The sequence below is a fragment of the Nematolebias whitei genome, chromosome 9 (assembly GCF_014905685.2).
Source record: "Nematolebias whitei isolate Nwh7 chromosome 9, NemWhi1, whole genome shotgun sequence".
Lineage (NCBI taxonomy): Eukaryota > Metazoa > Chordata > Actinopteri > Cyprinodontiformes > Rivulidae > Nematolebias > Nematolebias whitei.
The window spans coordinates 33,516,069-33,530,430 of record NC_056506.1 but is presented as its reverse complement, the minus strand read 5'-3'; the positions used below and the strand labels follow the sequence as shown (position 1 = coordinate 33,530,430).

Sequence of the window (14,362 nt, the reverse complement as noted above, 5' to 3'; positions counted from 1 at the left end):
TTTTTTTTTTAATAAAGAAGTTTTTGTTTCAGGTCATAAGAAAGTGAACGAAGCTAAAGTAAACTTTTTTTTTATTACTGTTTATTTTTACTGACTAAAAAATACAGGATTTTTATTTTGAGCTGTCTCTTCTCATACCTGGGTAGCAGCGCCTCACAGATTACCGGACTGCTTTTGATCTCAAGGTTTTACGTGTTGTATTACCTCTGAAGCTCATCCTGAAATAGGCCCCCTTTTTATAGTATAATGTATTCAGATTGTATTCATATTTATTCATAAAGCTATAATGCACCTCCACAGATCTGTATGATCTCATTGTATAAAAGGAATCATTTAAAACCCCAAGGCGGTTTAGTAAAACATGTTAAACTTTCAGTTCCCAGGTAACTCTGTTAGGAATTGTTGTGTGGGGCAACCGGAGGCTGTCAACTTAAAAAAAGGAAAAAAAAAATCAGGTGAATTGCAGGACAAAAGTGAGTACATAAACAACTATTACAAATAAATGTGCAAATAATATAAATCCATTTTGACCATAAAGTTTCTTAATAATAATAATAATAATAATAATAATAATAATAATAATAATAATAAAATAACTGATTTGAGCTATCATAATTTTTTTCCTATTGACCAGTTTTGTTGCAGAGGACTTTACACTTGACAAAATGCAGAGACAACACCAGTAAAGAATATATGAGTACCAGTATGATTCCTAGCAAATACTGCACTTCTGTGGCTACATTTTAGACTTACTGACCTAAAGATACTTTATTTTTTACTCACTTCATACAATTTCAAATACTGTATTCCCTCGCTACTTTGCAGTTCAACTTGTGCAGCCTCTCACTTTTTTGTGGTTTTTCAGTGCAAGATTGAACATGAGACCCGTCCAGGGTGTACCCCGCCCCTCGCACAGTGATTGCCGGACATGGGCACCGGCGACCTCCGTGACCCAAAATGGAAGAAGTGGGTAAAAGATAATGGATGGATGGATAGATTGTACATGAGTCACGTCACACGATTGTCAACTTTAATATAACTCACGTGATGTTGATGTATGGGATTAAAAGTTAACAAAAAAATAATAATTTGGACAGGCGCCACCATTCTGTAGATTTCCTTCAATAAGCTTATACCGTAACGCAAGGCAAAAAAGAACTACACTACCCAGAAGCCAACACTGCTTCCAGCCGCTGCTTTCTACCGAAACAGAAGGATAATTTTGCAACACAAAGTCAGAAGTAACGCTCTATCTATGAAGCTCACAGGACTGGCAGGAAAGTTGCAAATAATCCTGAAGCTTCCTGAAGCTCCATTATCCATGCACACGTCAATCTGGACGGAGAGGCGGGCTTTGTTGCTGCAGGGTAGTTATGTTGAACTAGAACCGAGCCTGAACGGAACCGAGCTACTGTTCTGCAGAGCTGGTGAGTACTCGTATACAATTTTGCAGTACTGTATTGTCAAGTCAAGTCAAGTCAAGTCAGATTTATTTATAGAGCACATTTAAAACAGAAACTGTTACCAAAGAGCTTAACAAAAATATCACATCATCAAATAAAAAAGTAGCAAGATATATTTACAGCACATGGAATAAAAATATAAAACCGAAAACATAATTAGAAACAATGAAATACTAAATCAGATCACGTTGTGTTAAAAGTCAAGGAAATAATAACAAAAAGCATTAACTCAGTAAGAAACAATGAAATATTAAATCAGATCTGATGACCTTGTGTTAAATAGGAATAATAACAAAAGCATAAACAGAATCAGCATCAATGAAGAACTAGATCTAAATCCGATCACCCTGTGCTAAATGTCAATGAGTATAGATGTGTTTTTAGGAGAGATTTAAAAGCAGAGACTGAGGTGGCCTGTCGAATGTTGATGGGCAGATTGTTCCAAAGTTTAGGGCCCATGACTGAAAATGCTCGATCTCCTCTGAACTTCAGCCTGGTTTTTGGTACGGCCAAAAGCAGCTGGTCTGATGATCTCAAAGCCCGAGAAGGAGCATAAGGATGAAGAAGGTCAGAGAGGTATGATGGTGCGAGGTCGTTAATGCACTTGAAAGTCAGCAGGAGAATTTTAAAATCAACTCTGACACGTACAGGAAGCCAGTGAAGAGAGGACAGAACCGGAGTAATGTGCTCAAACCTGCGAGTTCCTATTGTACAGTACATGTATGCATGTTGTTAAAAATACATACATTTAAGAGTTTAGATCATTCTTAAGAGCATTGCAAGTGAGTGGGAAGGGTTTATAAAGCCTTAATATATATATAAATATTAAAATAAATATAGTATTTCAACTTCACATGGTTTTTCACCTACTGGGGTGATGTCTGGAACATAAGCCCCACGATAATCGAGCAACTACTGTACTGGTATTGTGCATTATTCTATTCAACATCTATTTGACAGCTTTAGTTACACATTATTGTTAGAATAAAGATTTCTCACAATGGCTAATAAAACTTTTCAGCAAATGTGACTCAAAGATTAAACCAGTGGTTTCCTTTCTCTTTAACCAATGTTTGATAGGCATAATTCAATATGGATGTCTGAGAGATGTTAACAACTCCAGGAAATGCTTTTTTCCCCCCCTTGGACTAGTTCTCACACGGCGCCATTTAAATAAATGTTTCATTTGAGTAAATGTTTCAAAGAAATAATTAAATATCTCATAAATTAAAAAAAATATATAGAACATAATCAAACAGTAAGAGCAGATTTAAAACAATTTATCTGGTCCTTCTCAAATTAACTCATGACCTTCTTACATTAAACTACTCCTGTATATTAAACTATAAAGTGCATGAAATATTTCTGACTAGCTTTCATTCCAGCTGCTGTAGCAATGACATGCTGAGGATTTACCAATCTTTCAGAATAATGATAATCTTGTGGTTTAATGTGTAGTAATAAATCAGACAGTTTCAACCAGTATGCTTTCTTTATTAACTTAGCTTATTTAGTTGTTGATGTTCACAACACTTAAAACTTCATTCTGATGAAAATGTACATTATCCTTGTATGTTAATTTGTACTTTAACTATTGTAATGGAGCTAAGATGTACTTGCACGAGTGCACATGGAAACATGAGCCATGAGCAAAAAAAGCAACCTTATCTTCAACAAAGCTGTGTCAATGAGGTGACACTACACATGCACACACAAACACACACACGCATGTTAATGTGCACACAGACACTCAAAACTACCCATGCAACCAGAGGCATGTCTAGTGTCCTAATGACCTGGGCTGTGTGTTTGTGAGGGTGTAAAGTGTGTTTTGAATTAGCAAGAGAAGAGGCAGAAGATGAACTAACGATGGCTGCTAATAATTACAGATCTGTAGCGTGGATGAGTTAATGAGGAGCCAAAGCCTCCCATGATGCCCCAGTAATGACGAATGAGGAGTGAGCGATGGAGGGAGAGAGAGAGAGAGAGAGAGGGGTGGGAGATGTCATTTTGAGAGGCTGCAATGCCCTTTGGTTTCTCTGCACTTTGGGCATGCCAACGAGAGAGGAGCCTTCCCAGAGGAGGCTTGTCTCCACGCTAATGAAGATGTGACAGACCTCCGGTCCGTGACATGCAGAGTATAGGAAAGAGGAGGACGGGACTTGAGGAAAACGACAGTGACAGCTCATCCAAAATGAAAGGAACTAAAAAGGTGAAAGGGCTTTAAAAAGAATGAGACCGTGTTGGTGTCAAAATTTCAAAGACTGATGGGTGATGGTTTTGATGGAGTTTTTAAATTGCAGTAAGTGTCAGTAAAAATTTCCCAAAAGTCTTTATATCACAACCAACACGTCAGTCAATAAAATTATCCCCAGAAATGAAGCAAATAAAATAACAACTCAGTACTTACCAAAGAGCTGGTATAGCTGGGATCAGATGTGTCTTCTTGTAGATAGCGTGACAGACCAAAGTCGGAAACTTTACACACCAAGTTGCTGTTGACAAGAATGTTCCGGGCAGCCAGGTCACGATGGACATAATTCATTTCTGAGAGATATTTCATCCCTGCTGAGATTCCACGTAACATTCCTACCAGTTGGATCACTGTAAACTGACCATCGTTTTGCTGAAAAACAAAGATTAAAACATTTAAAAAATGGCTGTTTACATGTTAGCTTTATTATATTTGACATAAATAGTATTTGCTGAGGATTTTAGGAGTTTTGTAGCAAAAAGGCAGTGGCAATGACCAAATTGTTGGTATTTTATAAAATAGTTGTTGCTCAGCTGACCAAAATATTGAAGATTGTTATATGTTCGTTTAACTCTTGAATTTATATTCTGTGTTTAACATATATTATAAACAGTATTTCTCCTATATCTGAACTAATTTAGCTCTAAATTTCATTTAATAGTTACTCTTATTTTTTCTGCATTTATGCTGGGGAGTCTTTATCCTGAGTTTTGCCATGTACAGCTTTTTAACTAGTTTAACAATTTATGGGCCTTTTCAAGTGGAATCCATTTGGGTTAAAGACTAGTGGCAATTGATGAAGTGACGTATTGAAAGGGTATCTAATATCAAAATTAATATTTATATAGGGGTAGGCTTAGGGGTAGGATTATGCATCAATTTATGGACAGATGTAAGAATTAGGATTTGTCTTGTTAATTTAGGCTTAATGTGGCTCTCCAGTATTTTAAACTACTTTCAGAATTAAAAAAATGCCTTGCAGTACACAGTATATTGTTACGACAATCAGAGGGTTTATGGAAGATAAGAAGGCAAAATATTTTGTTACACCAACAAGTAAGAAGTCATCCTTTGAGCAGATGCATTTTAAATTATGTTATAATTATCTCTTTTCTTTTTTCTCTCATCTATTTTGACCCGTTTGTTGGCTATACTTTACATTGCAAAATTACCATTTTGAGATTTTTCCCCACACATAATCCTCTTAATGTCCAGAGAAAAACACCTGCTTGTGTAAGATAGCTAAATAAATTAATGACGTTGATCTTCCTCATTGCAGGTGTTTGAGTAATGTAGGATTCTGCTGTGCATTCCTCCATCTCTCTAACATCCTCTCATGGTGCTCCTATTCCTGTGTAAATGCTCTCAAGAGCAAGCTTTGAACCCTTGAAACAAAGTAACAAATAAGAGGGTAAGAGAGATCGATGGAAACACAAGTCGGATGTGGCGGTTAGCAAAGCCAACTTCAAAGAGCCCATTTAAACCCACCATAGATCAAAGTGAAATAGAGCGCCAATCCATGAGATTGAAGTAAAAAAAAGCGAGCTGAATATTGATTAGGCCGTACGTCTCCTCAATCTTGACTATAAAAGAAAGAGTTAAGAGTTTATTATTGGCTCCAAGTGTTATTACAGAAATTAAAAGCTGATAAATTTGCCTGATGTGGAAATTTTCAGTTTAGGAGTGATTGAAAGAATGAACATTGTCACTGAATATATTCTCAGATTAACAAAGCTCATTCCAGTTGGTATTACTGTAGAATATTTCTTAACCTCAGTTTAATTTCAAGTATTTAAATCCTGATTTAATGTTCATATTTCAGTCATATTTTGCTATATTTTCATTTAAATATCACAAATACCTGCAGACAGTTTATTTTTTATTTTTTTATTTCATAAAAGTTACTTACTCTGAGGAATGAGTCAAGGGCGCCATTCTCCATGAACTCGGTGACAATCATCACCGGGCGGCTCTTTGTGACTACACCCTCCAAACGAATAATGTTTGGATGGTCAAACTGGCCCATGATTGATGCTTCAGACAAGAAGTCTCGCCTCTGCTTGTCCACATAGCCAGCCTTCAGGGTCTTGATGGCCACATAGATCTCCCGCTTACCAGGCAGCTTCAAACGTCCCTTGTACACCTCTCCAAACTCACCTGGTTAAAAACAAAGAAGTACAGCACTTTCTTAGTCAAAACCCAGAAGTCATTGATTTCATACCTGCAGTGATGACCGTTTATTTGTCTTGATCACACATTTCTATCTATTTATCAAGGATGGAATGCACTTGTATTATTTTAAGCTGCAAATGCATCTATTCATTTCATGTATGCTGAGTATTATGTTTGCGTTTTCCTTAATGCTGAGGCCCAGCTGACTCATAGTAGCCTTCCATCCTAAAAGACTGCTGAGTCTTCATATTCTTAATTCAAAAAATACCAACCAAGCATTATCTGGCAAGTTTCTGGCACTCATTTGATTAATTATCACTGCCCTGCTGACCTGCAGAGACACCATACAGTGAAATCGACCAAAACGGAAATCCTTAATTAGTTACTCTCCTTGCATTCTTACCTCTACCCTATCTCATTCACTTCCTCACACTTAGCTTGCAGCGCAGGCCAGGGTTCAGGAACTATTATGGGCCAATAACACAGCTACTATTTTAGCATCTATATGAACAACACAGCATGCCCTCTTGGTTGTATAAATCATTTGAAAAGGGGTGTGTAATAAATGAAAAACTGTGCAAAAAATATTTACTATTTTAACCTCAAATAAGTAAGAAGTTTTTAAGCTATTTATTTAACATTTTAAAATTGATTTTACTATTCATTGTGAAACTAGGGTGGAAAAAAGATTTTTGGGTCTGATTTGCGTGCATAGATAAAGTTTTTAAAGCAAGGAAAAATGTTTTTAGAACTAAACCAATACAGGGAAATATAAAATGATTAAAACAGGAAACAGGTTCAAAGCTACTGTATATGTACTTTATATATAATGCTGTTGGGTCTCAGGATAGCTGCCCTATGTATTTCTAGAGCACTTGACATAAGCTTGACTTGACATGTTACCCATCTGATGTAGCTGCTAAAAGGGTTGGCTTTGTGATCCTAAACAGATACAGGCAGAACTTCATTGTATACAGATGTGCATTGCACATACAACACACACAAATACATAAAGGCACAGCAATACGGACAAACCTTTAACACAAACACAAATAAAAAACACTAAAGTGCACAAAAATGTATCCATCCATCCATCCTTTATCTTTTACCTGCTTCTTCCTCACTGGTCACTGGTGCCCATGTCCAGCTATCACTGTGCAAGAGGCGGAGGAGTCCAGCACAGGGACACACATAGACAAACAAGACAAACAACCATTCACTCTCTCACTCACACCTAGGGACAATTTAGAGTTACCAATCAGCCTAACATGCATGTTTTTGGTCTATGGGAGGAAACCGGAGTACCCGGAGAAAAAAAAACATGTATGCAGGCAGCGAACATGCAAACCACCCAGAAAGGCCCCCTGGCTGGGATTCAATCCAATGGCCTTCTTGCTGAGAGGAAGCAGCTCTACCAACTGCACCACCAGGCCACCCCACAAACAAATTGATGCATAAAAACATATTTTGGCCTTACCTGCACCAATAACCTCCTCTATCTTGACAGTGGAGACATCAATCTCTTTGGCGAATTCTCGCACAGCTTCATTGGGGTCCTCGTAGGTGAAGGGGTCAATGTAGATTTTCATTCCCGGGGAGCCTGAGAAGTGGGTCGGGCAGCCCAGTGGGGAGGGGCAGTTAGACATGTCGGCTCGCAAAGAGAGTTCTAGAACAACCAAAGTGTTCAGTGAGCTTTCCAGAAGAAAGTACTGTTGTATTTGATTTGAGTAATCTCTTTTGGATGATGACAAAGCCACTACAAAATCGTAATAGCAGACAATGATATAGACTGTTCTTTTAAGCCCTTCAACCAAGACAAGACAGAATACTTGTGTAAGCAAAAAAAACAAAAAAACATTTACATGCAATGTTTTACATACATAAGATAGTCAAAATGGGTGATTACAGGAACAGCCTCAGTTACAAGAAGAAATACACAATGGTGGTTTGATGATTCCTTTCTTGAAACAAAAACATACAAAAAATTGGGAGAGAAAATGGGGAGATGAGGGCATATAGAAAGCATAAATACAGAGAGCTTTTAAAAAAAAAACTTTTTCATCCCTCACCCTAGCAATATCTGCTCTTTGATCGTGGTAGAACCAATTTTCTAGCAGCCTTTCGCTATAGGAGCTCATAAAGAGATAAAACCACTATGCAATCAACAAGCTCCTTAAGAAACTGTGCAATAGGACAGCAGAGTCCACAGTCTGAAGATGTTTCAGAACAGGTTTTCTATGCTGACAAACTGGGTGGGAGAAACACTTGTAAACAAATTCACTATGCTGCCAAAGCAAGCAACCAGACATCAAGTCATCATCTCTAAAGGGACATCAAGGGGCAGCCTTCTTTCTCAGAGCTGTTCATTTCAGGCATTGGCAGCTTTGATTTGAATAAACCCAGCTCCATCAAGCCAATTTTATGCCTAGTCATTTGCACGGGATACAAAGAAGAAGAATATCTCACGGGACAGAGTAAAGATAAGTTCTAGACTTTAGATCTAGGTGCCTCACCTTGTACTTGATTGTAGTCACCACAATAATTGTCTCAAACCCTATTTACTTGATTGTTAGATATTACTGTATATACTCTGGATTCAAGTTAACATAAGAAAGTTTTTTGCAGTGTATAATTTTCATTTGCAAATGTTGTGGGACATGGCAAAACATCCCACTGGGAACAATACACAACTACAACCATATGGAGTTACAGTCTCAAGCTAAAATACACATAATTCCAAATAAGCAAACACCGACTACTGTCCAATTTATAGCCCCAAATCTGCATTCTTATATAATTTACAATTCAAACACTTTATTTTTCTTCTTCTCAGTGAAACAGCACTGGTTAGCTGGAGCCATCTTGTATGGTCACTGGATAAAAAAAAAGACTCTCACTTTAATATTTTATTGCCTCTTCATCTGAGTGTATAAAGTAAACATATTCAATCATCGTTTCTATTTTTAACTACATAAGAATTTCAACTACTGTGTTGGGAGATGATGCATGGCTGCTACAGTGCATCATGGATTAAATCGTTATTTTATACTTTTCTCAAACTGATGAACAATTAAAACACTCCAATTGAAATGCCACTAGTGGTTTTTGAACACAACTACATCAGCACCCCTTGCCTATGAAACATCTGCTCAAACAGTTAAGATGTTTTGGCATTTCAGTAAATAATACTGAAATGCTAAAACCCACCACAAATCCTTTTCACACAGAGGCTGCATTAAATTAGTGCAAAAAAACACCATCTTTGCCAAGATCCCTGTTTTTTCCCTTTGTTAATTCAAGCAGATTCAACCGACGTGGTTTATCAATGTATGCCTACAGATAGTAAGTCTAAGTGATAAAAATACTGTTAGCCAAAGTCCTGTTTTACACTGCATCAGCTCTCAACAGATGCATACAGATTGTATTCCTTTGCTGCTAGTTATGATGTGACCCTGCATTTAATGTCTTCGTTTTAAATGCAAGAAAGCTACAAACAACAAAATAAAATCAGTCACCTTAAACATGTATAAAAATAATTATTGTTGTAGGAGAAGCTAGCGACCACGTGATAACAGTACTCCTTCAAGGTCTTACCTCCCACACCGCCCAGTCTCATAGAGATAAACAGTAAGGCATGACAATAAATCTACCACTCTGTCTTTAACCCAGAATACTGATAGGAGCTGCTTCTAACATTCCAGTAACACAAACTTCAGGACGCTTTGATTTGATCAGTAGGATCTGTTCTGATAACACAGAAGGAACCGATACAGTATACATCAGATACGATTTGTTGCTGTGACAAATTCATTTAAGTAAAATTTTATTGTAGACCACTTAATCAGTGTTTTCGCAAATGTCTGTCAATGACCTTGCTATTTGTCTGCTATGCTTGTTTACTGAGTGGCCCTAATGTGTCTACAAATCAACCGCACAGGAGAAATGCTCACACTGATCTAATACAGCCACAGGCAAAATCAAATTAGTGGTCATACTTAACAGAATTTAGTTATGGTCTTAAGACAAACAGGACGGCCGTGGTGCAGTGGTAGTGGCAGCCGACCTCTGATCGGAAGGTTGGAGGTTCGAATCCCGACTTCCCACACCATGTGCCGTTGTGTCCCTGGGCAAGACACTTAACCCCGAGTTGCTCCCGGTGGGACTGGATGGCGCCTTGCATGGCAGCCTACCGCCACCGGTGTATGAATGTGCGTGTGAATGGGTGGATGGCTGGTACTGTAAAGCGCCTTGGGGCCCCTCATAGGGGGCTGGAAGGCGCTATAGAAGTAAGCTCCATTTACCATTTACCAGGAATGTCAGTAAATGAAACGTGGCTTCATAAAAGCTAATCTTTTAATCTTTCTTAATTAAAATACTTTCCATACATTACCTTTTCAGCACGGGAACATAATGTATATATATATATATATATATATATATATATATATATATATATATATACACACACACACACACAGATAAATATATATATTTATGTGTGAATGCGTGTGTCTGTATACTTAAGACTTAACTATTGCCTATTATATCACTGTATTGTCATTTATAGTGCTAATGTGCATTTGAAGTCAGCCAAAATCTAATCTGTTATGTGACTGAATACATTATTTCTTGAGTTTTTTTTTTTTTTTTAATAAATAAGAAAAATCATTGTTAGGAGTGAAAACATTTTTTTTCCCCCTGCGACATGTGCAACTTATGCACTTGATTAACTTTGACAATGGGTTTCATCGTTCATCTTTTATTTTGGTTTTATCACATTTGGGAACCTTGTACAATATTTTTTGGAAATAATATGCCTATAAGTTACAAAATTGATAAAAAAAAATAGGAATGACAACAATAATTACAGATACTCATACTTTATATATTCAACTATTTCTGTTCATGCAGTGATTACCTTTTGAGAATTTCAACAAAATTCATTCAGAAGTGCACAAGCTATTTATCTAATGAACAGTTGAACGCATCCGTGTGTACACAGGCAATCACATAGTTGGTAACCTTTCATGACGACAGGCAAAAAACACCTAAAAGTGCATGTATTTTGGGATATAATCGGGGCTTAATATTTGTATTGTAGTTCCGGTTTGGATTGTTATTCAATATGGCCATCAAATAGTAAAAACAAAATTATCTTGTACAGCAATACGATAACAAGTTGTAACATTTAAATTGTGTTTGTATCTATATGCACAGAAATAAAAAAAATAAAAATAAATATACAAAAGCCAAACAATAGTATATTGTTAAGAACTAACTTAAATGTACTAGTGAGGAAAATAAAACAGAAATCAATCTGTTTAGACGTCCATCTGAACAAAATGAACGCTTGATGTATTGTATTTGTTCAGGTGTGGGTTCCAATCTGGTTGTCACAACCTTACACCTGGGTTTGGCTTAATGGTAAAGATTTTACATCAAAGCAATGACGTTCAGTCACATCACAAAATCTACATCATTGCTGAAGCAAACTTTTGTTTGAGGTTGACTGAAAATGAGCAAACACCATAAGATATGCGTGTGACAACATCTGGGGCAGCAGGCAGCTAAGTGAAACTGAGGTTTTGGAGGTTTACCTGAAACAATTGGCTGAGTGGTTCTATTTTATTGCTGCAGTGATAACTGTCATTACAAAAATGTCAGTCAAATCTTGAGAGAATAGAAGCAAACAAAGCACCATGAGGTAGGGGTGTGGGGATGGGGCTGCTTTGTGAGAAGAGGAATTGTGAGGGTTTAAGGACGATAAAGTCTGTGTTCAGGAGTCATCCGTTTTTGTTTTTCTTCTTTGTTTTACTTTAAACATCTGCATTTGCAAGCTGCAAATGTATCAGATATTTTACATTTTTAACTTAAGTAAATTCATTTTGTTAGTTCTTACCCCCCAAAAAATAATTATGACCATAGTGACATTTTTGTGTGTCCACAGCAGCTTTAATGAGCCCCTTAACTGCCAGCGCTGTGGCTTTGACACAAAGTAACTGTGTTGAAACACTTCGCTGTGTCAGGTTCAACAAAACTCAATCCCCCAAGTGAGCTCCTTTACAGACTGCTTAGTTGGCAGTATGTGGGGCTTTCATTTGAAGTACAAAGCCGTATACACATTCTTTGGTGTGCATGTGTGACCGAGTGCGTCCGCAATTATATGGCTGTGCCTCCATGCTTTTTTCCCTCATCAGTCGACGCCCGGAAGGAGCTTAAACATGACTCAATCATGGCTATCAGACCAAAGAGATGCCAGTCAAGGCCTAAGTGTAGAGAAAGGAGAATGCTATTTACATCTACCAGCACCTATGTGTGGGTCATTTGGCTTTTACAATAACTACAAATATGCACTCTATACAACTATTATGTATCTATCTTTGATTATAGGTAATACTTCAGGAGCAAAGCTTTGAACAAATATGAAGGAAAAAACATATACATATCCCTAAAATGTACTGTATGATTCACCTGAAATCAGAAGCAGCATTACCTTGTAATGTTTGAGACATTCTATAACATATTCTTATAACCATTAAATATGACAATAACTGACTAATACATGGATTTATTTAGCAAATGAGAACATCGTCCTACTTTACAACATTTGGAAATTGTACAAAATAAGTTCAACCAATTGCTATTGCCCAATTAAATTGAAGGTAGCACATCATCAAATAATATTGCATATAAAATGCTTGTGTCATGTTAACGCTGCACTAAATTATCAAGGATATATTCATATATATACTTGCAACATAAAAATAAAACAATACAAAACAAAAGGTTGCCAACGATTTGGTGCTGCTCTTGCAATGCCCAAGTCGATGCTCCAAAGTAATTCTTAAATTATCCAACTAATAATTTAGTTTGGCCAGTTTCTTTTTGTCATTCTAAATGAATCAATACTGATTGAAAATGCATCTCTTAGTATTAGAATTAGTTTTAGTAATAATAGTAGTAGTAGTAGAAGTAGTAGTACAGTTGTAGTAGTAAGTAGAATAGCAAAAAGCATGACAACAAAAAGTTAGTAAATAAGCCTACATTTGGTATTTAAAAGTATTTTGTACTTGCTCTCTTAAATGTAAACTATAATAACTTTTTATAAGGACAAACAAAAATCCCTATCTCTAACCATTATAGGGGCAACCTGACCAACATAACAGTACCAGTATGGCCTATTATTAAATGTGTCAATCTGGTCCATGGTCAAGGTGATGGCTATCAAAAGTAAGTAAAAGCACAGTACTGTAAGGAAAATGTAATAACCAGATTTTCAGTTTAACAATCCACTTAAAAAAACAACACAAAACAAAACACAACACAACATTGACTTAATAACCACTGAAATTGTAAACATTAATGTGAACTCACCTCTTCCTGTGCTGTAATGTTGCAGCTTGTCACTGTACACCGCCTCCTTGGTGTACGCTCTTTTCCTAAGGGAGCAGGGAATATTGAGAGAGAACATACGAGTTGACAGGATGAAAAGGGAAACTGTTCGTTGGTTTTCTTTATGGCCTGAAAATGCCACAGATGAAATTGAATCACTTGCAGCGGTTTAGCTGTGGCAAGAGAAGTTTATGAAAATGAGCTGATTTTTAATTAGACCTTGATAGGATCTCTCTCCTTTTCATCTGTCTCTTCTGCCTCAGCATCAAAAGAACCCGGCCTATTTGATGAACACTTGACTTGCTTAAACTTGCACACTGCACAAGAGAAAATTTAACTTCCGTATTTTTTAAGTGGAGCAAGACACGATTTTGACAAATTGACAAACCGATGCAAAATGAAATTCACCTAATAAGGGGAAAGTGGAAGTTGTCAAATTCTCAATGGAATGCCATCTTTTTATAGCAACTTTTTTTTCTTTCTATCACATTTATTGCTTGTTTGGTATCTTCCTTTTGGCAGCCAGCTTTCAACTCACAAAATAGAGAAAGACAGGAGACTGTTCTACTATATAGGCTTGGATATGATATTAGGATTACAAGAATGGCTCTAAAATGGTTTAAATCACATTTACTGGATAGGCTCCAGTTTGTAAATGCAAATAATTAATCTTTTTCAAACACTATAGTCATAGAATTCCTCAGGGTTCAATGTTTGGACCAATACTCTTTACTTTATACATGCTTCCATTAAGTAACGTTATTAAACAGCATGGGGTAAATTGTAATTGTTATGTTGTTGGTAGTTATATTTATCAGTGAAACCCAATTAATACAATCAGTTACTTAGAGTACAAGAATGTCTTAAATACATAAAAAAACTTGACGACTCCTAATTTTTGACTTTAAATTAGGACAAAACAGAAGTTGTGGTTTTTGTACCCGAGTATCTTAGCAATAAAACTTTCAGCCCTTCACTTACTCTTGATGGCATTAATTTGGCCTCCAGTTTATATATATATATATATATATATTCTGCATATGTATATATTGTGCTATTTTTGAACAGGATATGTATTTTA

General features: G+C 36.6%; 1 protein-coding gene across 1 annotated transcript in view; it reads right to left on the bottom strand.

Annotated features, from left to right (window-relative positions):
- LOC119414228 (ephrin type-B receptor 1) overlaps positions 1–14,362 on the bottom strand; it is a gene marked incomplete at its 5' end in the record, with an annotated part of 145,019 nt that overhangs the window by 17,224 nt on the left and 113,433 nt on the right. The window contains 4 exons of the mRNA XM_037681328.1: positions 3,874–4,089; positions 5,627–5,874; positions 7,367–7,555; positions 13,264–13,410. Coding sequence (XP_037537256.1) covers positions 3,874–4,089; positions 5,627–5,874; positions 7,367–7,555; positions 13,264–13,410 — 800 coding nt within the window. The remainder of the gene's footprint in view (positions 1–3,873; positions 4,090–5,626; positions 5,875–7,366; positions 7,556–13,263; positions 13,411–14,362) is intronic.